Source organism: Bombus vancouverensis, chromosome 13 (genome assembly GCF_051014615.1).
Source record: "Bombus vancouverensis nearcticus chromosome 13, iyBomVanc1_principal, whole genome shotgun sequence".
In the NCBI taxonomy this organism is placed as follows: domain Eukaryota; kingdom Metazoa; phylum Arthropoda; class Insecta; order Hymenoptera; family Apidae; genus Bombus; species Bombus vancouverensis.
The window spans coordinates 9,007,509-9,033,105 of NC_134923.1; the positions used below are offsets into that span (position 1 = coordinate 9,007,509).

The window sequence follows — 25,597 nt, forward strand, 5'->3', positions numbered from 1 at the left end:
CAACCCTCGGGCCACTTTGTGCAGTCGATATCCTCGAGGAGAAAGGAGAGCTTCGTCCTTCGTAGGAAACTTAAGGACTTTGCGCTTGAACTTGATACGAAATGGGCTAAAAGCGATCAATACGAGCTTTCGGCGCTTGCGAGGCAAAGCTCCGGCTGGCATGGCCAGCAGAAACCACCCTGCAAGCTCGCTACGAGCCACCATGCTTGTTATCAGCATGGGAATCGCCATAGGCAGCCACGAATACCAAGAAACTACGTCTAGACCGGAAGTGAGCAAAACTTCAATTTACTACAATGGTATTCGACATCTAAATTTTGAGATGGGAGATTTTCTGACAAAACTTTTACCTTTTAAACGAAGGAGAATTCGTGAATAAGGAATAAAAGTATTGAAATGTGACAGTGAGTTTAGTAAGTTTGTTCAAAGAAATAGCTGTAATTTTTGTTTGAAGATGTGTTTAAAGATATACGTACGATGGTATTTGAAACTTGAACTTTTTTTAAAGAAGAATCTACTTTTTTAAAGAAAGAGGAATTTTTGTGTAGGAAACGAAAAGAATATGGCAGAAACTACAGTTAAGTGTTTAAACGTGAAATATGAGAAATTAAGTGGTTACTTGTTCGAAATTCACAGTGCAAATAGGTTGATAATTCTAGCTTACTAATAGCAATAAACTAAGAATAGTAATTTAGCTTGTCAGATAAGTGCAGGTTCTTTCCTTAGATAAGGCACTTGAAAAGATAAGAGTTTCCAGACTTAGACAAGATAATGATCAAGGATGAAGCATAAATAAGATATTCGTCATATTCGAGGAACTATTGCAATTGTAACAATAGATGAATGAAGATTTCTATAATTTCGTTCTTTCAATTCTTTGAAATAATACTAAAACACTATGTGTATCGAACTATACAGAATTATTGATCAAGTACCACATATGACTACGATATTCGTAAGAAACTACCATTTCAATTACAAAGGCAAATGAATGGAGGAAATATTGATGTTTGTTAAGAAAATATCCATCGAGGCCTAAAATCAACAATAAATAAGATATTTATAAGGAACTATTTTATTCATTAGATGGTATTGACAAAATCCGCAATTACTTGGTTGCTAACCCAATAATTATGATAAAATATCAACAAAGAAGACTTTTACGAGAAAATCGGTAAAATGTTTAAAGCAATGTTACGACGAACAAATTGAAACACTCTCTACGCTAAACTTTATTTGATTTATGACTATCTATTTGACAATTACACAATTTTTAAGCTAAGTGTAAGAGCCCAACGTGTTGTTCCGTGATCACAGAACTCCAGCTTGGGCTGTCCCAATGATTCACCATAAACAGGACCAACGCAGCGTGTTTTACCGTGTTCAGATTAGACAAGCACGCTTGTCAGCCTTTCCCTAATCGATACTCCACTAGAGTACTCGGCGTTTTTCGCATTTAATTCTGACTTCAACGTAATTCGCGACTTAAGAATACGTTCGCGTAACACAGTTCGATAAGATCGAACTAAATTTTGTGAACGGATGATACACGCGTCTTTTATATTCTCTAAGAATCATTAACATGGTATTCAAATTGTTTATAATATTTTTAATATATCGGTATATAATATATAATTATGAAAGATAACGTGCTGCTTTTTTAACACAATTTCATATAAATTTTGTATCCCGAACTTTTACGACGATGAGATACTTTGATATCAGCTTTTTGGGATAACCCATCGCGCTCCTATTTTACATTTACACTTGGCATTTACAATTTGGGCAATGTAACACGGTTTCAGGTTTCCCTCGAAGTAGGCAGTGTATACGAAACGTCGACCCAAAATGCAAATGCCAAGTGCAAATGCAAAATCCAGACGCGATCGTTCGTATAAATTGTATGAGATCGAATTTCTAGAATTTCTAAATGTCGTATAAATTAATTTTCTATCTTAAGGGAATAGCGTCGTTAAAATAATATTAATTGTAAAAATGATATTATAATTGAACTGGATTTTTAATCATCCATAGGAAATTTGAAAGTGCAGAATTGTATAAAAATATATATATATATATATTGAAATATCCAAAGTATAGTGTTTTTTATAATACTTACTAAGTAAAATAATTTTCTACCGAGGTTCTATTTTCTTAATTATATTCTCGAAAACATGAATTTGTTATCTTAGCTCTAAGAAATAATCTATCTAATGTTTAATTATATTTAAATCTTAAAACAAAAGAGAAGCGACAAAGATCAAGTCTGAGTGTTTGAATATAACATTTCGAAACGAGATCGTGAATCATTTATACTTAAACGATTTATCCAATGGGGCAGCTAATTTTTTTGCGATCGCTCCCACTTCCACTTAACTCTTTAACGAATCAATAAAGTCGTTAGCTTTAAATTATAGCCAATTATCGAGTCTACAGAGGAATAAAATTCCATCGTAGAAACGATACACATACAGCATTCTGAGTGATTATGGGGTTACGTAAGCACTCTTGTTTACGCGACCGTTAATACTATTAAAAGTTCTTGCTCTTGTTTCATCCGGCAATAACAAGCTATCGATGATGTCTTACATCTCATTTTCGCTCACGATACATCTGCAACCTCGTATAGTTATGACACATTTCTATCGAAAATTTAAACTTTCGAAAATTCCATTTAATTATTACGTATCTTCGATTCAAAATACCAAAGTACTTGTAACAAAGTTTATTACAATACAATAAGATACTTGGGTCAAAATATGATGAAACGTGCAAGCATATTTGCAAGACGGATATGCCACAGTACTTGACAAAAGGAGGTATATGAGACAGGTCAAAGTCTTATGGTTAGAGCAAAATTTCATAATACGGACGGAATAAATATTGAAAGAAAGAAGAAGAGAGAATGCGCGAGATATGTCAAAGGAATATGGAGAATGTTAAACACCAGATGGAAGAATGGGAGCAAAGACGTGGAAAGAATTAAAATATAAGTATTGAAAAAATGTTGCAGAATAGAAGGGTGGGAGAAGTATTAGAATGGCTTAGGGACATAAACAGAATAAAGAAAGAAATAAATAAAAAGAGACGAGAAATGGATGTCAAAGAATAGATATGTGCAATAGAAGGGTTAATAGAGGGTAAGAAATGTATAGCGTTAATTGTATGATTATTATGGATTAAAAAGGATGGATAGGGGTAAACGTAGAAAGATTAGAACGTGTTACAGAGATACGTGTGTATGGTAATTAAAAAGAAATTGGAAACCAAGCCCGATATTTTGACCGCGAGGTCGAGATTAAATAAACACATAAGTTCATATGTATAGGGTAGCCACACTACTATTTCACAGCGTTTTTCTCGTAAACGAACGATAAGCACAAGAAAAAAACCAAAGGCGAAAAAGATGAATAGTTCAAGATGAACTACACATTCGGAATAATTTTTTTTCACAAGTGCAAAAATATATTTGCATGAACGATATATGCAAAAAGAAAGGGAAGGTTTTCTACCGAAGAAAAGTAAGATGCACATGGACTTTTGCACTTGCGAAAATAATATTATCGTAAATACGTAGCTATCTCCTTTTTCTCTTTCATTCTTTCCACGTACTTGAGAAACGCTGGGAACTAATAGCGCCAACACACTGTACATACATAGTACAGCTACATAGCTTGGAACACGGAGTATGAACGTTAAAATCCATTTCCATCCAGCGACACACCCGCGCCATCGAAAAAGGGAAGCCTCCGCTGTATCGCGTCTATTCACCGCGGCTTTTTCAATTTAATTAGCCATAGGCGACTTGCACAGGCGAACAGGAACACGTGAACGAGACGCTGAAACCGATCGACCTGTACAGATTTCCCTTTCGTAATTGCCCTTTATGGAACGCGCACGCGAATTGACATCGCGCCGCGCAGAAATGCCCGTTTGTATTCATGCGGACGTGCCCGTGGATAAATCGCGAGCTGGACGAGCAGCCACGCAGCTGCGATTCCGTATACGATCCTTCCATAAGAAACCGTTTCCCGCCACGCGTGCCATTCTCTCGAATGCAAATTCGCGGGGTATCGCGACGACCTCACTCCAACGGGAACGTTTCAACACGTTACGAAACAACGCTCTCAAGGGTTTTCCAACGATAAATGTCGAAAAAGTCTTTCTACTCGGTACAGATACCGTGATAGTTTCAACATTGTTTTGGAAAGCGTGTATAGGTTTGTTCAAAATTCGCGCACTTATAGTCTCGTACTTTATGGTTACACGTAGTTACCAAAGGAGATAGAAGTTGAAGATGTGAGATGAGATGAGAAGAGACTTAGGTTCGTTTGAAAATCGCGCGTCTAACCAGTTATACGTAGTGGAGGGGGTAGAAGTTGGAGGTGTGAAGAGAACAACGAGTTTTGAAGGTTTTTTAATCTTCGACTATATTTTATTCTTTTTATACGGTAAGCTGGTTCCAGGGAAACGTTGCAACATTGTGAAAGACTACTGTAAAGAGATTTCCAATGGTAAATGAGGGAAACGTTTCCTAGTTTGTATGGAAGTTGGAAATTTCTATGGAAACAGATTTTCGATATAATTTTGCGTGTAGTTTCGGAACAGTTTTGGAAAGTGTGGATAGGTTCGTCAAAAAATCAAGTGTCTAGCGATATGTCAATATGCCTTACACATAGTGTAGGCTGTGGAGATGCGAAACTGTGCAACATTGTGAAAGAATGCTAAGAATGATATTCCAATGGTAAATAGGAGAAACGTTTTTCCTACTTTCTATGGATATTGCGATGATTTTGATTGTAGTTTTAAATGTAGCTTCGATACAGCTTTGAGAAGGGTGAATAGGTTCGTTCATAAGCCGAACGCTTAATAAATTGTAGGTACTTAATGGAGGAGAATGGAGGAGAGTTCTTCTATTCTCGAAATTATACAATACGTCAACAGGACTGCAACGAAAACGTTGCAACACTGTGAGAGACTGCATTTAAGGATTTTTCAATGATAAATATCGAACAAGTTTTCCACTTTGTATGGCTAAATATCGTGATGATTTCAGCACGATTTTGGAAAGGGTTCGAATCGGTTCGTTCAAAAGTCACGCGTTTAACCAGCGATGGTTGATTAAGAAATGATGGACCTTACTGTATAAAATCCGATGAAATTCGTCAATTTCGCTCGATTGCTTAATTTGGCAAGAAAAATTCAACAGAATGTTAGCAACTAAATTTATGAGACTTCCTGTACACACCCTACGACTTTCCAGACTTTAAGAATCTAAACGATGTATCGAGTCTGGCTGGGAATAACGATGAGATCAGACGGAAAAGAAAAGTTTCGCGCGGTAAAATAGCAAACGCTAGGCTGCATTCGTTCCGATGGAACAAATTAACGAGCGTTTCTTGTCGCTTTCGAAAGCACACGCGGCCTTTCAGTCGCATTAAGCCCGCCAGACGCCGTTAGTTCCGGCTGAAACACGTTGGAAAACACCTTCTAGTCGATTTTTTTCGCGCGCCGACTCTCAAACAACAGCGATGTGCGCGCGCGCGCGCGCGCGCGAGCACACGGCATTTCACGACGCAGAAATTTCCAACTAGCGCGACACGTTATCGCCGCGCGGTTCTCCGAGAATTCCCGCACATTTTCCCTTGGTTAGTCTTTGAACTCCACGGTGAACGTCGCTCATGTACAGTGAACTTTTATCGACACACCTATACGCACACTTTGTCACATAATAATACCCAGTTTGATTTAATGTATCCTTTGTTCTTTAAAAAATTGCTACTTTTGGTATTTAGTGCTGTCGCGTTTCACGTACCTTATCTTTGTCGTAACGTTGAGTTCAATGATTCTTTGTTACCGTGGTTATCGTTATCTTGGCCCCTAATCGAAATTGTTACATATACAGTGGATTAAAAAAATATTGGCACATATCCTTATCCTCTAATAAAGCTTGAAACGTCAGCCTCTACGCTTTTAGAGTATCAAATTTTTATAATCATATGAAACTACCGATCATAAATGACTCAATTAATTGGCATATAGATGTTATAATAAATAGCGTGCCAATGCTTTTTGTAACCACGGTATAAGAATTTCCGTCAGGTATTTTTACTACTGGCTTCTCGCAAAAGTTCGCGAATCTAAACCTAAATATTCCTATATAATCCATTTTATATTAAAAAAAACAACGAGAATAGCCTCGTTACACGTTTTCCTGTCATCTTCAAATGAAACATTACGCTAACGCAACTTTGCTTCTTAATGGATCGATATTACAGGTCTGTGCATCGTGTATTCAATTTTATACTTTATCGTATGATCTTTGATTAGTTTTTCTTGCGCGCAAACTTTATTTGCGAGCCTGGAAGCCGTTAGGCATAACGTCAGATTTGTTGGCGCCGCGCCAGTGTATGAATTCTTGCGAACATGTATCAGCAGATCGCTCTTTTCCCATTCAGTCGACGCGCAAGCATTAAGTCCGGGGTCGACTATGTTCAAACAACAACCGGGTAAATCCCTCGGATGCCTAAGCGTGTTTTGACGCGCATACCGCGGATAACTACACAAAGAACGCTGGAAAATGGAACAGCTTTGTTATTTTAATTTTTCGAGAGAAGAACGCGGCCGACTCTTGAGAAAATTCTGAAACTCTTGCGATCGTGAGAAACATGTTGTACTTGATACTTTCTTCCCTCTACGCATCTCATATAACGTGGTATTTGTAGAATGAATGGAATTTGCAATTCAATTTCCATCGAGTCTAACAGCGAGCGATAAGCGGAGAACTAAAAGCGAAGATATAAATCTGCCGTGGCTTTCGATTGACATCGTCCAAGTGGATATAAACGAACACATTAATCTGAATTCTTTTGGACTATTACATTTTCATCGCTTTTGTCCGTCATCGGCACGTACCACACCCTTTTCTAACTATTGTCTCAAGTACCATTATACAACTATAGAGGTACACTTTATAGCTCACATAAATTAATCCCTCGAGTTATCCAGCGGCCAAAGCACAACTGAAAATAATGCCAATCACAAGCTCGAGTCAACAACGGCCACAGCCGTAGGATTCAATTAATGTAGCCTAACTAAAAGTCTGGAAGTAGCCTCTAACGTTACAAGAATCGGACAATACGACTATAAATTCCGTTAGCGACCATTCAGAGGAACTTCTAGCCGTACGGTAACCTCTAACACGCGTGACCGACGGTAGAGTGCGTGAAAAGTGGACAAGTCGGGGCCAAACGATCGATTCCCACGTAGCACACGCCAACCGTTTACGATCGAATTGCAACGAAAACGAAATCGGTCTCGCGATACGTGCATGGCGGGCAATTACGCTTGTTCTGCCCACGTGACGCGAACGCGTTGCGTTTAGCCGGTTGATTTAGTGGCCGTTTAATCCATTTAGAGATGGAAAACGCAAGTGGAACTGGAAGCGAGACGGTTTTTGCTCCGGTGTCATGCTAATACGATTTACGAGTGGCGAGTCGCCAGCGGAAGAGAGTTATCAAGGCGACGTTCAAACCGTCGTTTCCTCGCGCATGTACACTGGTTAAGGCTTCATGCGAGGGATTTCTTGTTTTCTATCTTTTTCTTTTTTTTTTTTTTTTTGTAAAATTATTGGGGCCACATGCGACGACGATACATCGGTGCGCTTTGAAACGCACGTAACGTGCGTTGGTTAGAGAACACTTTGACGAAGGTTGGGAATTTTTGTTTTCCCATTGTCGAACGTGTATGCGTTTTAGCGTGGATTTGGCAAGGTTACAGAGTGAGAAAATTATGGAAACGGGACTCCATGTGAAACGACCGTAGACGAGATTTTCGATTTTGTACGCGACGGCGAATTTCATTTTGCCGTATAGAAAATCTCTTTCGTGGAATAGAGAATTCCCTTTGTGGGAAGAGATGACTTGTTGCGGGGTTTGTGGGAAAGGAATGTGATTTTGTGAGAGCCACCGATAAACGATGAATTATGGAACGTGAATTACACGCGTTTCTTTCGCCTTTCAACGCCGGAATACGAATAAACCACTCTCTTATTCCTGATCTCGTGATATTCACGGTCAGCGGGGAGCAACGCCATAAATACACTCCGATAGACCTAAGGGCGCGAGTTATTTTCATAGTCTGGGAATATTACAGTCGCGTCACCTTTTTAAAAATACGAGTTCGTTTCCTAAGCTGACTTGCGACTCTGGAATCCCACGGGTTGAAACAGACAGCGCTTTGTCTATAAAATCATCGATAAAGACATAGTCCGCTAGCAATTGACCATATATTGGACTACTTTTATAGTTACTTAAAAACAATATAAAATATTGTGGTTAATATTCTACATCGAAAATTATATCGAAATGAAAGGAATCTTTTATTATTATAGAAAAAAGTAAGCAATTTCTTTTACTAATAAAAGCAATTCTTCGAAAGTTCCTTTCGAAATAACTATACTATATATGATAAATTTTGATTAATTCCTTTTGATTAATTTTGATTAATTGCCTGAAGGCAAAAACTGCTTTTAAAATCATTTTTATGATATCTATATACATATTTTGCAATCTCTTGGTACAGCTTCGAACAAAAGTCCGCAGAGTTGGAAATTATATCGCGGGACGTTTCGAAAGACGAATTATCATCAGAAAGCTAAATCACAGCATTCTATACCAAATAACGAGATACAAAAGACCACTCACCATTTCGTCCAGGCTCTTCAGATCATTGGTGACGATCTGCGGCTGGGGTCCATAAATGAGACACGGTTCCTCCTGTTGCATATCAGCGTAGTCGTCGTCGCTCTCCTCGTTTCCATTATTTCCATGAGCTCCGTTCGCCGCTTTATTCTCCGCTGCGATCTCTCGATCGATTTGTCTCTCCATTTGTACCAACATTGGCGCCAGCATACCAAATTTCGCGCCCCGCCTGGCGACCTCCAATAGACAGAGAATCACATGTCGTTCGTTCTTGCGCATAATCAGGTCATCGGTCTCGAATAACAGACACTCGATGATACCGAGGCTGTTGCGGCACCAGCCGATAAAGTTGGACACGTTGTCACGGGCGAAGAAGGTGCCGGCCTTCGCGTTCGGCAGGAAGGCCACGTCGCTCAGCTGGCTCATCGGTAACGCCAACGACGAGGTCATCGATCGTGTCATCGAGATTTTGCGCGCTTGACGCCGCGCCACGTACTCGGCCGCCGACTTGCGTACGTTGTTCGCGTGCTGCAAACAGAAGATAAAACGGTACTGGTTAGAGGCGCGTGAGGAAGCAACAAACGTACTGGATAATACTGGTTCGAAGAATCGCGATGGTTTTGACTTGAATTTTCCTGTGTTTCACATAATTTGGCTTGGTTTGCCTTGGTTTGGTTTGGTTTGGTTTGATTTGGTTTGGTTTGATTCAATGGAATTGGCAAATGTGATACTCCAACGAGCCGGAAGAGATTGGATATTTGTATATTTGAGTGTATTGTATTTAAGAAAGAAGCGAACATACCGACTTGATTAGTCGTGATGGTTCGAGTTGAATTTTTGTGTTTGATTTGGTTTAGTTTGGATTGCTTTGATTTAATGGATCAGCAAATGTGATACTCTAATGAATGTAGTTTGGTTTGATGTCGTTTGGTACAGTGAGAATGACGAATTTGTCGCTTCGATGAGTCAATGAATGTTAAGTCAAATCTTCGTACGTTTGTCTGTGTTTAACTTGATTTGATTTTGTTTGACAACCGCCAAAATAGTGGTTATCACGCGTCAGTAAATCTAGACGAATTGTTTTCTTTGGTTCGTTGATCTCATTTATAAGAAGATACTTGACCATCGATCACTGAAAGCATTGAAACTAATTCAATTAATTGTACAGACTCGATGCTCGATTTCACGAGGAAAATAATCTGCAAACATAATTCTACGATTCGTAACAGTTATTTAAAATTCATTCCACTATATCAAATCCAAATTAAACTCAAATTATCTGTCTCGGTTGAACAAACAATGATAGAGTTGGCTCGCATCTATCTCATTCTCCTTCCTACTGACTTCTAGAGCCACACGACTGGCATTCACCGGTAGGAACGCGGCCCGTTCGCTGCCGCTCATTTAAACAGTCAAACAGACACCGGCGATAACATCTTAACACCCGTGAAACTAATTGTTCCATTAATAACAGCGCGCACCTTTCTTCTCTGCCGCGATTAACATTCACGCGAGCGATAAATATTGTACAAGGCACCGTGGAATCTTCAACTTCTGCACGATGTAGCGTCCATGTATTCATAAGACGTATACGATTTTATCATCGACTATGAGCTGCTTAAGTAACCGGCTGATAATTGGATATCGAGATGATGTAAATGAGCTTACGTCTAATAACAGGTTTTGCTGCGTGGTCTATCGTTTAATATCGAGTAGTGCGCCTGTTACAATCAGACGACCTGTTATATACGCCCTTTTCTCTATTTTTCATTTCTCTATGTTAATTAAAAATGAAACGACTTATCAAGACGTAAAATCGCGAATCATTAGACCGCTCGATACAACACCAACTTCCATTCGAATTTTAATCTGAATCTCAACTTCCATTTAAATTTAGAGTCAATTCTCGTTGTAACAACGGAATTGCTCATAATTCTCAAACCCTGCCTGTAGCAAGGCTTCCAGTATACTTTGTTAATTTCCTGTTAATCAATCATCGATCCAACCATTTCCCGATCCTTTCTTATCAGCCTGGCGCGTCAGTCGCATGTCTAAAGAAAGAAATCGCGTTTCAAAGTCTCCCGTTCAGCGGGAAACAATGATCGCCCTTATTCTCAGTGCTATAACTATCGATACGAAGAACTCGCCAGCCACAGCGAGCACTGAATTCTTTATGATTGAATTGCCGATGCACAAAGGATCGCGCTGACAAAAGATCTAAAGTAGAATTAAATTTCAATGGAAATAGAAACGAAATTTCGATACTCGAATATTCTCGATTAAATTCGAAATTCGTCAGAGAATACACGCAAGAAATACTTGAAATAAAATAAATACTTGAAATAATACTTGAAATAAAATAAAACTATCGAACGAAATTACATTAACGTTCGATGTAAATCAAATTCATAGCAGTGAAACCAAGTCAAGTGCGTGAAATATTTGAAATATGAGTCAAACGAAAGATTTGCGTTATCAACTCAAATATCATCCTCCCCTCTTGTGATCATAGTCCATTTCAGTGCACGAGCGTCGCCTGTTCTATCTTCAATCTCTATCAACTTCGAGTTGGCTTAATAAAACAAATAAAAAAAAAAAAAAGAAATATTCGCTAGAAAGGTCAACAGTGGCCAGAAAATATCCAGTATCGCTAGAGATTTCCATTAACGTATCGACTACAAGTAACTTTATACTCGGTCTACAATGAAACGAAACTTCTATCGACAGATGCGGTTTCCACCGCAACAGAAGGTACACTCGGTATTATTCGTCTTATTTCTATCGAGAGGCAAAAGAAAGAAAGGAATAGATCGCGGTACGACAGTGAGTTAATTAATCGTAGCTTGCGAAATTTTTGCGAAATATCTTGCGATATTTTTGGACGCGTCGATTCTTTTTGCTTTTTATTCTCGAGCGTTGTCTGTTTGCCTAATTCCGAGGGCTCACGAGGTCAATGTTACGCGGATTAATGCCTTCTCATCTCACTTTCACCGTACCACATGCTCGCTGTTCGCGATTTTAAAGCTACCAATTCTGGCATGTAATTTAGTAAACTAAATTTCATTTATACGAGAAAATTTCTCTAACCAGAGTTAAATCGATTTTTCAGAGGTCAAGTTCGATTTTGAATAGAACATTAAAATTCGGAGAGACGAAACTGTGAAATAAAATTTCGCTTAACTCGTCAATGAGAATTTCAATTTCCTTACGAAAGATTGATTATCTTAAGCATAATCTTTCTTCTTTAAATATTTCTTTCGCGTCTTGTTTAAGGAAAGAAGGGAACGATTTGTGAAGAAGTTTTTTCAAGAAAAATATTAGAAATATAATGATATTCACGTGTACACTTTCTATGTTTTAACGACAATAAAAAACAATTTTAGGTTTCATTTTGTTAAAAGGTTTCCTTTTAAAAATACTCCTTTTATAATATTTATCAAGAAGTTTCTTCGAGAAAAGATATTACAAATATAATAATATTCATACACTTCGCTGTTTTATTTAACGACAAGAGACGATTTCACCTACGTTAAGAAATTCTGAAAATGAGATTGATTTCCTAAATGTTGTCTAATGTTTCGAGGAATAAAATAAAATAAGATCGAATTTCTGAGAACAGAAGCGACCTATCAAGTTGGTAGTTATGCAATTAGAGCATTTCAAAACTCAATTACACAGAAGCGATCGTTTTCTATTGAGCAAACTTCTCGTACCATTCATACCGCGTATCTGCCGGCACCGTCGTTGTTAATCCGACTACAGGCGACTTGATAAAGCAGTTAAAGAGGTCAACTGGCAGACGCTGATCGATTGTTCCGTAATTCTTCATTTCCTGCCACGATACGCTACCATGAATTTCAATAATTCCCGACGGTAGCATAGAACCCAAGTCTAACAGCCTTTCTTCGAACCAATTTAAGAATCCTCTTTGTTTTCTAGTCTTACGTAGATATTCCAGTCTTGTTCAGTTCGCTCAAAGAACAAATATTTCTTCTTTTCCTAAGATAATTGCTAGCATTCCTTTTGTTAAAAGATTTCTGTTCAAATCATCGGAACTTGAGAAAGTTGACAAATTTTGCTGTACTTTAGATACAGTTTTCGAAGATGAAACATATTTTGGAAATTCGAGGGATTAATTCAATGTACCGAATTTCGTACAATTTTAGAGAGTGAAATTGAAGCTTGAAAAATTTGTAGAAGCTTCGAAGACTAAATTCCGAGTACTAAGTTCGTCAAAATGCCAAAAACTAAATTTAAAAAGAGAAATTTTTTTAATGGATATATGAATTCAAAGCTTCGAATTTTTGTCATAGTTCAGAGATGAATTCAGTGTTACGAAATTCTCAGGAATTTCAAAGATTGAAACGTATCTTATAATTAATCGTATTGAAACATAATTATCGTTATTACCAAATGGATTATGACGATTTTAATACGTAAATTCGATTAATGTACATAGGATTTCTAGTCTTCATCGTTAATGGTATTCCTAAATAAATTGTATTGACGTCAGACGAGGTTCGGAGCGCGTCGCATTACCAAAACCAAAGTCAAACATCCGCGAAATGCTAGAGACGGGGCGATAGAAGCGACGGCTAACTGGAAATCGGAATAGGACATAACTGTTTCTCGAATTAATTTCCGAATGTTCACCTGAACGGCAAATTTCCGAAATCGGCGACGTAGAATCGATCTGTGACCCAGTCGCTCCGTTCTTCGTGTCGAAAGCAACCCAATTTCACTGTAGAAACTTGCACAAACAATTTCCAAACATTTCGTCGTAGTCGAGAAATTACAAAATATAGCAATTTCAAGTATCGCGCAACCTACTTAAAATTTGCTCAAATTTTATTCTTTAAAATATTTCTAAAAAATATATTTTTTTTAAATGCGCAACTTATTCGGTGCAAACGTTTCGGTTCGTGAAGAGTTACAATTCAATTTAAACGAAGACAACATTTTTCATGCTATTTAACTGTAACCACAATCGTCAATTAAAAAATTCTCGACCGAACGATAAAACCAATCAATTTCGACTAGTATGGAGCGTGACAAAAACGATTGTGCCCACTCTTGTCGCATTCGCAGGATTTCCAGACGCGAAGGCGAACGAAACAACGGCTGGTTAGGCCGTTGACACGTTCGCCTAATCTCTATATTATCCCCGGGGAGGTATCGAGCCGGGACGGCCGACCGGATGCTGTTACATAGAATTTTTACGAGTGTTGAACGGCTCCAGCCGTGGAACCGCTCGCATACCATCGCCTTATGGGCTCCACGTGCGCGCCACTACTAGATACGAACCCTTCCAACGTCTACAACGATCCAGTTGCCCTAAATTCTTCAATATGCATCGATTAATTTTCTCAATCGTCATAATTATATTATAAAATGTGGATGACCAAATTCTTCAGTTTTAGAAAACTAAAAAAGAGTAAATCGAAAGATTCGAATTTTTCAAGATGTCGAAGAATGAACTTTATTATCTTGATCAACCAATCTAACTACAAAGGTCTTCAATTAAATCTATCAACATAACCGTATAACCGTAAGTCTCCAAGAGACTTAAAAGGACTCAGGTATAGACACAAACGTCATACTAGCAGAGTGTTCGAAGTATCAATTATATAAGACTGTACGTAAAATATGTGGAATGTCATTGGAATACAGTGAGATTCAAAAGCGAGTATATACCTTTCAAAAATAAAATTCGTGGAACATTGACCTATCTACAGATTCTTATTTACGTCTTTTTACCATTTAATTTGCATTCCTACATGGCAACTTTCTCAAATTTTTTCAATTTACCATATGAATATCTTTTAGATTTAAGTGAATTTAATATGAAATGAGTAATGGAACAATTTTATGAATTAATTTTATTTTTGAATAATGAATAAATTTTGTATTTAATTTAGTAACAGTGCCGTATAGATAGATGGGTATTTGTAATCCCATTTCCCCATGGGGTCATAGAATAGACTTGGTTTACAATGTTCTTTATAGACACTCGTCCCTCCACACTGTACCCACATCGTCCCACATCTCATCTGTAGCGTTATATACTTAAGCTTTATTTATTACGTATTCACCCTCGTAATATATAGATTATTTAGAAAATGATTGAAATTAATATTTACATTCTTGCGTAAACAAGCCATATATTTAACAAAATTTCATTCCTACCCGACTGTCTACACAGTGGTCGTAAAAAAGGGCCCATAAAATAAAGGGTTATAATACTCGCTAAGAGGAGCAAGAAATGTTCAAACAACGTACGTACGAAAGTGAATCCTTTCCATGTGAAATCGACTTTTATTCTTTATTAGCGTCTTTATTAGCGTGGTTCTCTTCGCATCACGTTGAACGTCGAGTTTACAACCTCGAACTAATACAAATAAAAGGTACCATTTACCATGTTCGCTCGAATTCGCGATAACTGAAAAATAACAGTCGATTTTACATCGAAAGAATTGCTTCCAGATTCCACGTTGATCAGACCATTCTCTGCTACCCTGGGCAAGTACTATTGGGTTGGCAACTAAGCGATTGCGGATTTTGTCATTAGGTGATAATCACTTAATTGCCAACCCAATATGATACCTTTAAGTTATGGACCTTTTTCTACGACCACACTATTGTGACAACAACCATACCTAAATCCACGTCATTTCACACTACCTGACAATGAACCTTCAGGCTTTGACCTTACCTTCGCACATGGCCCAACACCAAATTTCCCCCATTACATAGGACACTTAGGATCCTCTCCTTGCCCCTCAACTCCCACAAACTCAACATATAAAAACTGCGAGCATTCGACCACGAGATTAGTCTTCGATACAGTCTTGGCCGCGACTTGAACAATTATTTCAATACTTGAATATCAATTTTTAATATGAAATACAAAAGAACAGTCGAGTTAAGCTATTGCTCAGCTCTTCCTTTTTTTATCGCGAATTTTTCGTGACACTATATGCAACAATTTTCGAATAAATGTCTTGCCTTCGATATCTGTACTCGCTTTCCACTATCGTTGTATCTGAAAACGTGACAAGGGGTTGTGAAAATGAGAGTCACTGGTTCGTAGGAGAGGAAGAGTAGCGTGCAAGAGAGTAGAAAAGGAGAGAAACGCCACATATGGTAATATAACCGAGCAGATGAGAGTTTGACGGCAGGATGTCACATTATGTGGCCTTTGACCCCCTCCCCTCCCCCCTTCTTCTACTCATGTTCTGACATGGTATCGTCTGGGCCGCGCCGACGGTGTGGGCAAACGCGCTTAATGAAAATGGCTGGTACACATTCAACATCGTAAATTAGAGCGGAGCCTCGCGAGAGACGCGCAACGTACGATCGCAGGGGAGAGAAGCGCGCGCGGCATCGTTAACCGTAATGCCACGGAGAAAAGCGTAACGCGCCGCGGTTTCGTTTATTTGCTCGTCGCAAACACGAACGCTGTCGCTGCGAAGAGGAAGCGACCTCTCTCGACCCCGTACCGATCGTCCGATCTTCCTCTTTTCGTTCATCTTTCAATTTTGTTCTCGTTTTCCTTCTATTGGGTTATTTATGGTCTCTTGTCTTCTTTTGTGTTCATTAATCGTCTTTCTTCTTTCTGTCTTTTCTCCTTCGTTCTATAGTTGACAGGTTTTACGGTAATCCTCGTTTGTAAATAATGATCGATTTCTAGGAAACTGTAAAATATTTTTCGCGTGGATATTTCAAGGTAACCTTCGTTAATCAAGTTACCAAGTATAGGCTCATAATCTAATTACGAAATTAGTTGGATGATTTTTGAGTCCTGGTCGAAAAATTGTAAAACAATCGGTAATTCCTAATTGCAAAGTTGTTGAATAATTTTCAATCCCGGAAAAGTCTCTCGATTATATTCGCTTCTTTCTTCGACCTCCACGTTGATACGGATTTTCCTCTCCCGTTTTTCCATCGATTTTGCTCGTTTGTATTACTCACGCAGATCAATAGCTCATACGAAGAAATGATACAAAATCAAAAGGAAATTTAGTTTGTTATAGGATAAATCGAACAGTGAATCAATATCAGATTTATATCTAAAAAAAAAAAAAAAAAAAAAGAGACGAGTAAGGAAAAACAAGCTTTCTAACCAATTAATAATAAACTTGGTAATAAATAATGTCAAAAATTCTAATGACGAAGAATCTTAAGAAAAAAGGAACATAGCCTAAAGATGAGGAAAACACTAATCGACTTCGAGGCAACTATACTTCAAAAAAGTCTCGATTCACGTATCCCTCCTACTCAAAGACGATAAATATTGGAACTTTCACGTTGCATACTGTAATTTGTGGCTGACACTCGTGTCGTGAATCATCTGCATGGTTTTTTCGCGTGTCACGGAAGTCGACGAGAAGAACCTCTTCCGTTTTTGTCGTTGTTAGCGCGCACGAGAAATAACTGGTCGCACAATGGCCAACTTTAATTGGTAGTTTTTATGCATGGGAAAAGGAGAGTCGGAAAAGCAAGCATTCCTGTAAAGTAGACGAGTCTATGGGTGAAAATAGGAAACACCGTGCCCCTTAAGAATAGAAAACATCCGCTTTTTAACTCGTTCTACCGTTACAAGATTTTCCCTGGCCCGTTGTAGAAACTACAAGCTATTCTTTCACGGTCGAAAGCCGTGCTTATTATATGGCAGGCTCGTTATTTGCGTTTTGGAGCGAATCCTCTCCGCCAACTTCCATTTTCCTTTCACTTCGACCCGGAATTAGGAATTTCGATGCAAAATTCTTCGACTCGAGATTAATTACGTTTTGATCGTTTCCGGCCCGGTTGCGTCTCTCTAACGTCAGGCAATATCTCGATCTTCGATAAAATATGAAAAGATTGTTATCGATGTACGTCATTTTTTCGTTCAATTTTACGTTAAATATTTTCTTGACGCGTTGAAAAATGTCTATGTTTGCCGAGGTAAGAGCAGAATTGAAACATAAAGATTCGAGTATCGCAACGGGATTAGGAATTGGATGCACAAGTGGTTAATCGCTACTGTGAAATTATACAGTAGTCTGCGAAAGTATCCAAACACTTACAGAAGTTTTTAATAGATACATTATCAGTGTTGTTCGTGGCACACTTTGAAACCAGCCTTATGTGCAGACTCCTATCTTGATAAGATAAATAAATATATATCGTATATTATATATTAAAAAATCAAAGAAAAGATTCTTCAAAATGAATCTCCACGCACATTTCTCTGTTTATCTTTCTCCATTGAAAAAATATGGAATATAGCAATTACTAATCAATTTTATTGAATAACAGGAACTCGATCGATCTAATCGCTAACAACAATAGGTTACGATACATAATCGCTTAACACCCGTAGTTTCTCCCATATCTAAAAACGCGTATCTTCCAATGATTCATCTATTATAGTATTGTTAAAAGTACTTTATATCGAAAGCAATCAAGCTTAATCTTAACACTCATCATCGATCTATCGTAAAACTTTTAAAAATAATTTCTATGAAGAGCCATCTAACCTAGATAATTCTAGCTTGCGTGCAATTTTCCACGATAATAACAGAATTTAATGAACGAGACAAACGTAATCGAAACTGTAGACAGACAGCTAGAACATGTGCAATTGCTGCGCAATTTTCTATGACTGGTATATCGTCGCGCGCACCTATGCATACGCAGCTGGTACACGTGTGGACTTAATTTTTTAAACATAATTATCTCGTCACGCTTATCCAACAAGAGGTCACGATACACTATCTCCAATAAATATGTAGCCATTAATTACGTTACGGATTATTTTGCGCAGCCAATTGTACGCTCAATTACTTAATAGCCAGCTGATGTGGATTATTCCGCGACGGCCGGTACACTGTGGGAAAACTGCCTTCAACCAGTCGAACACCGCAATACATTACGGAGAAACCAATACCCATTGGTAAATAGATATTTATGACGCGATACCGACCGACTGCCAACAAGTTTGATTCATCTCGACGAGCCGAACGCGTTCCAAGAACCGCCGCGTTCGAGAGTTAATTGAGTTAGCGTCCAGTCGTGATAGGTGAGATTAGGCGAGGTTAGGTTAGGTTAGCTTAGGTTAGGTTAGGTTTGTAGATATCGTTGGTGGTTTGATCGATGATACAGAAGAGTTTGAAATGTGAATTCCACGTTACAAGAAGGGAAAATTGCTTTGTAGAAAAGAAATACATTTAGAGTGTTCTGTATGGTCGAGGTTAGGTTTGCACGTATCATTGATGGTTTGATTGATAGTCAGAAGATCTTGATATTGTATTCGAATTTGAATTCATACGATTATGGGATAGTCTGGTGAAAAAGGAATGACTTTCAAGTTCGTTGTATGATTGAGATTAGGTTTGCAGGTGTCTTCTATAAAAATTACAGATAAAAAGATCGGCAAATGACTGTACCAGTGGATGGTGAGATAAATGGGACAAACAGGTTTTCTATATGATTGAATTTAACTATGCAGATATCGTACGGTGGTTTGATTAATAATGAGAATTTAACATATCTGTATTTTGATTCGTACAAATGTGATATAATCTGGTAAGAATGAAATAAATTGATGGTTTTCTAGTTGTTGTCTAAGTTTCCTAGATGAGATTAGGATGGTAGAAACGGTTGATGATCCACTAACTAGATAAAGTGGAACTGCTTAAGAATAGGAGAAACGGTTTCTATTCGAGCAAATTTCGCGTATGCAAGTGTCTCGTTTCGCTTTCGTGCAAATGCCACCAGCACTTTGCACCGAATAAAGCACACTTTCCATCGGCTAATCCGTCTCGACGGGCGTTTGAAGCGAAGCGTTTCAACGATTCAAATGTCCCGTCACAAGAGCATTGTGAATTGTGTGACACGACACCGACGCGACGTTTCGGTGACACTCGCTATTTGGTTTAATCTCGAGATAACAGGGCTTTGCGTTAGATATCGCGTTGTACAAATTGGCGTCCAAAGGACTCTGTGACCGCTGGAAATCCGATTTCAATAGCTAAATTTGTAGCGGAGGATTTTATATCGAAATCAAAGTTAGAAAGATGCGTAGTGCAGGTAACGGAGATAGTTGAGAAACTTGACTATTCGACAATTTTGAACTGAAACAATTGGAAATCGTGAAGTTGAAAAATCAGAATTGCGAAAAATTTGGTAATTGCAACGTTTCTTCGAAATGTCGCGCTGAAAAAATTGATAAGCAGACAATTTTTTATTTGATAATTCGAAAATTGAAAAAAATCATTGCAAATTGGAAAATTTAGGAATGTTATCAATTGAAGAGGTGAAAAAACAACAATCAACTGATGTAGGTGTCAGCTTTCAGAAATTGATAATATTGGCAATTCGAGCATTTGTCAACTAGAAAAATCCGGACCTGGGAACACTACCAATTAAGGGAATTAGGAATGAGGTAAATTATCAATTAAGGTAACGAGAAACGAGATGGAATTGCCAATTGAGGAAATTGAATGTTGACAAAACTAGAAATTGTACGGATTACGAACTGAGAAATTGAATTCCGTAGCATTCGAGAGAAAATTAATTTCTATTTCTGTATCACAAGTGTACATTTATTTTTACACCAGATATAGAACGGAATTCAAAAAAATATTATTTTTACAGATGATAGATTCAGTTTCGATTTCACTATCGTATTATTATATCCAACTGGGTCTCGATCAATCGCAAAAAGTTGCACGCCAATATACTTGCCATAGATCACGGTGATTAATCTTAATTACCGAAGCATAACGGAGATTGATAACAAACAACCGGTGAAAGATCAAACGCGGCAATATGTCTGCCGGCCAATTGCTTCTTGTATTAATTAACATTCCTCTTCCTATATCACGGCATATCTATCTCATTATTCCATAAACCCATCCACTAAAAATAATAACCGATAACGATAAGCTTTTCATACTACTACTCGTAAAATTAGTAAAAATATACGAAACGATTTACAATAGGACAACCTAAACCCTGTATAAATAAAGTACAAAATCTGTATTTTTATCAATGTTTTTATCACTTTCTACTTTTCAACAAATTTATTTCTAAAAACGCGTAGAAGCTAACGTAAACCTTCAAATAGTAACCATTATTCAACGTAAAGAAGATTATCAAACTTATCAAAAATATGATCCTCCAGAGAATACATCTAACGTAAGAAAATATAGCAAACCTTTATTTCAATTCCCTTTATTTCAATTTCCAAAGACAGGAAAGAAGATAATAAAAAAAAATAAGACACAAAAGATTTAATAGGAAGAATTGTAAAGTAGCAGGACCTTTCGTTAGGCTGTCTACGTTTCCTGGAATCGTGTTTCTACTTCAGTTACCCTTCGCGAGGGTGGGAAATAGAGGCGAAACGATTTGTTGTCGGCTGGTCTAGCCGAATTTTTCTCCTTTTTTTCGGGGAATACCAGAAATAAACAGTCAGTCGTCCTTTCATCCGGCCTTTTTCACGTCTAAATATAACGATTCCTCCACCGAGATGCAACACGGCGCATAGGGCTGCGCTGGAAAAACAATCGACCAAAATAGAATGTCGAGCGACCATGGTGATGCTGGAGCACGACTGTCTAGGACCTTTTGGGATTTACATATCTTTAGTTGCCTTTTAATCCAGTTCCAAGTCGAATTCCTCTGACTAATCCACTGGATAATAGGTACAAGGTCTTCTTAGTTGATTTTGAACTGGTAACGACGTTTCAGGGTCTTTCGCAAGGGTCATAAGTCTTTTAGAACGTCGTGTAAAATTTTTTAGGACTGGAAAAGCAAGATGTCATATCCGGAGTAGAGAATTATCATCTCTTAGATCTTTTCCTCGAGTGTTTTACTTCATTTTGGTGTTTCTTTATTTTTCTCATTTTTTTTAAGGCAATTGTGGAGAGTTCGAAAAGTACCGGTAGCTTTAAATTATTTATTTGGAGATTTTTGAGAATCTTAAGATCAGATTCTTAGAATAATTGCAAAGACAGGAGAAGAAATACTCGGTGTAAGGAAACGAAAATATATAAAGTATATAATATCATTTGGATAATTTTCAATTTCAAGAAACGGTTCAATTCCGAGACGTGAATACTTAAATAAATTATCACGAAATTAAAATCATAAAAGCTGGCGTATATTGTGAAATTCTATAGGCCGACAAAACCATTCGAATAACATTAAAAAGACAACGTTGTGAAAAAGTATCGCTTGAATATTTCTATAAAATACTTTACATCGCGACAAAAAAATATAGATGAGAAGTAAAAGATTTAAATAAATTACCACAATAATAAAATTACGTAATAAAGTCATCCATATCGCATAAATCTTATAAACCACAAAGCCATAATCTCAAGAAGCCGCTTCCAAAAATTTCACCGTGAACAAATACCAATTTTAATAAATTATCATCAAACTAAAATAATAATGCATACTAATAAATATACGTAAAAAGATACTTTATTCCAAAAAAAGAGAAGAAAAGTAAGAATTTGAATAAATCATCATAATAATAAAATTATAATCGTATATATCGCACGAATTTTATAAGAAATTTTATAAACGAAGCTGTAATTTCAAAAAAGGCGTGAAAAAATAAAAAGATCAGAAGTAAAATTACGAATGCACGCATACGTTATGCAAATGATGCAGATATAACATCGTATCATATATTTCATTGTGCACGCGCTATGCACAAGATATCAAGCTCAGTATACCACAACTACAGAGTTGCATAAGTATGTAAATGTGTCTGTTAATGAACGCTATTGATAAACTAGAATGAAGGGTTGATAAAAGTTAGCAGAAAAGATAGTCTTTCGATTAGATTCGTTCTTGCTGGCTGCAAAAATAGATTGGCCTTCCGAAAAGGATAATCAGTTGGCAAGGACGACTGGCTGAATATCTTTTTGTATGCAAATGCATGTAAAATGGCCTAGAGTCGTAGATACAGCGGTGTACGTGGAAAACAAGAGATCCTGGGGCAGATAGGGAAACACGCGTGTCAGAATGCGGGTCGCGAACGATCACGTGTCCTTATTACGCGATTCCTGTGGCAGTTTCACGTCGTGGAATTTCTTATTCGCCGTTCTTTCCCACACGAACGAACTGGATCAAATTTTGATAAAACCGGTCAGAGGATATTTCGCGTATCAAGCGGTCTCGAAATGTGGGTTTGTAGATTACGGGGTTGAACGAGTGAATTTTTATCCGCTGTTTTAGATTTTAGATTATTTCAGGCCAATGGTTTTTTAAATCTTAATCATTTTAAATCGCTAGAGATAAAATCGTAGAGGAATTTATGATATTGCGGTGGCAACTAAGTGATTGCGGATTTTGGCATTAGGTGATATTGACAAAATCCGCAATCACTTAGTTGCCAACTCAATAATTCCTATGAGATTGTAGCTCGCGATCCTTAGTTGCATTAATCGATCACTGGTCTAAATCAATTTCTGATGCTTTTCGGTATTTTTTTAGGTATTAGGTAATTGGGCTAAGAATAATCCCAAATCCAAGAAGGTGAAAAGTTTCATTAAAGAAAAACATGTAATTTAAAAAAAAGAAGACACTTGACATAAAGTTAGTCGTAACAAAAATAAGTTCAAACTAAACAAAATAAAGACATTCGCCCTAAAAATATATACAAGGCATCCCGAATTCTGTTTTTGCAAACAATGAAAAGATTTTGTATGTTCGACCATGTTTTCGAGTTACAATAAATAATTCTATCGAAGGATGGATAGTTGAACTAATCTCACATACTTATTTACAAACATAATCCAATATTTGGATGTTTGAAGTTGAATCTTGTATCCTGCCCCTGCAAACACTTGTAGTCGATGATAAAACGTCTGGGTTTGTGTTCATAGGACATGTCTGAATGATTGTATGAACTTTTTGTTATATAAGTTCTATTATTAAGAACATAAAGTTTCTTAAATTGTTTTCATACGTAGAATCCAGTCGACCAAGTGAATCATCGTTGCTGCGAGACACTCTGTATATAATAAACTTTAAAAGAAGATACTTGACCTAATATGAATTCCAATAAAAATAATCTCAAGGAAAGAGGAAAGAGATGTCATCAAGAAGCTACATACACAATTACTCGATATTAAAAAATGACGCTCGACCTAAAAATAATTCTTGGTCGAACAATAATCCCGAAATAGCTTCCAGCAAATAAACGACACGATTTAAGACGACAGTGATTTATCGGACAACTTCGTCCAAAACGAAGCAACATATATCCTCGGTGATTAGCCTGTTGCCTCTAAGCGTGACACAATTAATTTGCATGATTCGCGCGTCGATCGGGTAAGGACAAGCGTCGTTTAATCCCAATTACGGCGTCGGTTCGAGTTTCTGCCAACTGCTAATTGGTAAAAAATCATCTTCGTCCAGGAAAGCGATTCTTGGAAATTGAAAAAGGGGGACATGCCGCGTTACGCGAGTCGAGACCTCGATGGAGCTGCCGTAAATTCTAATTCACTGTGAAAGAAGGAAGACAAGGAAAGCAGATGTCGACAATTGCGCTTGATTAATCCAATGCCTGGCCATTCTCTCTTGGAAGAGTCTTAATGAAACGGCTTCCTATTTTACCAACAGACGTCCTTATTACCGATTTACCAACTTTCCTTCGAGGTATGTCTCGTGTACGTACTGTTTATTGCGATAGAAATGATTAAATTGAAATTGACTCGATAATAAAGTTTCGAGTTAAGTGAGCTTGAATAGTTGGCGATTGCCTCCTTTCGGAACTGACAGAGATTAGCGGGATTCGTGAAAAGAAAGATAACTAAAAATAAATTAAATATAATTAAAAGTTCAATCCAATTAATTATAAACCTCGTTCATGGAACGAGGATAACAAATCTTTTGACGTCTAAAGTATTAAGATTTTTCATCGAGAAAATTGGAATTAATGAAGATTACAAATCGTAAAGAATGAAAATTGAAGTCTTAGTAGGTACGTCAAGAGCTATTGAAAATTCCAAGGAATCTTATACTGATTAGAAGAGGTAATGATAGAGTAGAATAAGTTGAGTAAATAAGCAATCGGTTGATTCAGCAACGATAGTGAGACAGCTGGTATATAAACACGGCAGATATAGTACAAGAACGGCGGTATGAAAGCAATTGTAAGCTAAATCCATTTCTGTATAAGCTGGCGAGGCTGGTATTAAATAAATAAATAAGTAAATGTAGATTACGAGAATTAAAAATCTTTTACGATCTGGTACTCTTGCCGGCCAATATCTCAGATTTTTTTCAACAACCCTTCGCGAAAGCTGCGCGCAGACACGCAACACCCACGAACACCTGCACTTTTCACGCAACCAAGCGCAGTTCACCTAAAGCTTGGCCCACGATCGTCCACCGCAGATCGCCATAGGTTGCGGCTTGTGGACTTGTGGAGCAGCCACAACGGTTATCGTGACTCGTTATTAGCGATTGTCGTCGTTATAAATTCATGCCAGAGAAATATTTAGAGTAGGCAGCCGCGATAAAGGAGCAGACAAAGGGGCAACCGAGTCGGTACATCGGCTACTCGCCCCCGTTGCGCCAGCAAAGGATTACAGACATCTTTGTCTCCTTCTTTCTTTCTTTCTTTCTCCCTCTTTCTCTTCGATACGACCGAAGTCGCATAGAATTTCCAATCCTCGCGGCCTGTTCGCGAATCACCTTCTGCGACTACGTAGACTTTACGAGCCGTAACGACAGCCAAGGTAGAAGAGAAGGGCGAGCTACGTAAATGGTAGACTGGGGATTTTTGATGCATTCGTAGAGGAAGTGCAGAGAACTGATACTAAATAATGTTGATATTCGATGGTTAGAATCGGTGGTCGAAAAGTGAAGAAGATTGTCAGTTTGGTTTG

The 25,597-nt window shown here is 37.7% G+C and overlaps 1 protein-coding gene across 2 annotated transcripts in view; it reads right to left on the reverse strand.

Moving 5' to 3' along the window:
* Positions 1-25,597, reverse strand: part of LOC117158843 (uncharacterized) — an 88,297-nt gene that overhangs the window by 37,088 nt on the left and 25,612 nt on the right. For both annotated transcript variants that reach the window (XM_033338197.2, XM_033338189.2), the window contains exon 3: positions 8,706-9,230. In XM_033338197.2, coding sequence (XP_033194088.2) covers positions 8,706-9,230 — 525 coding nt within the window. The remainder of the gene's footprint in view (positions 1-8,705; positions 9,231-25,597) is intronic.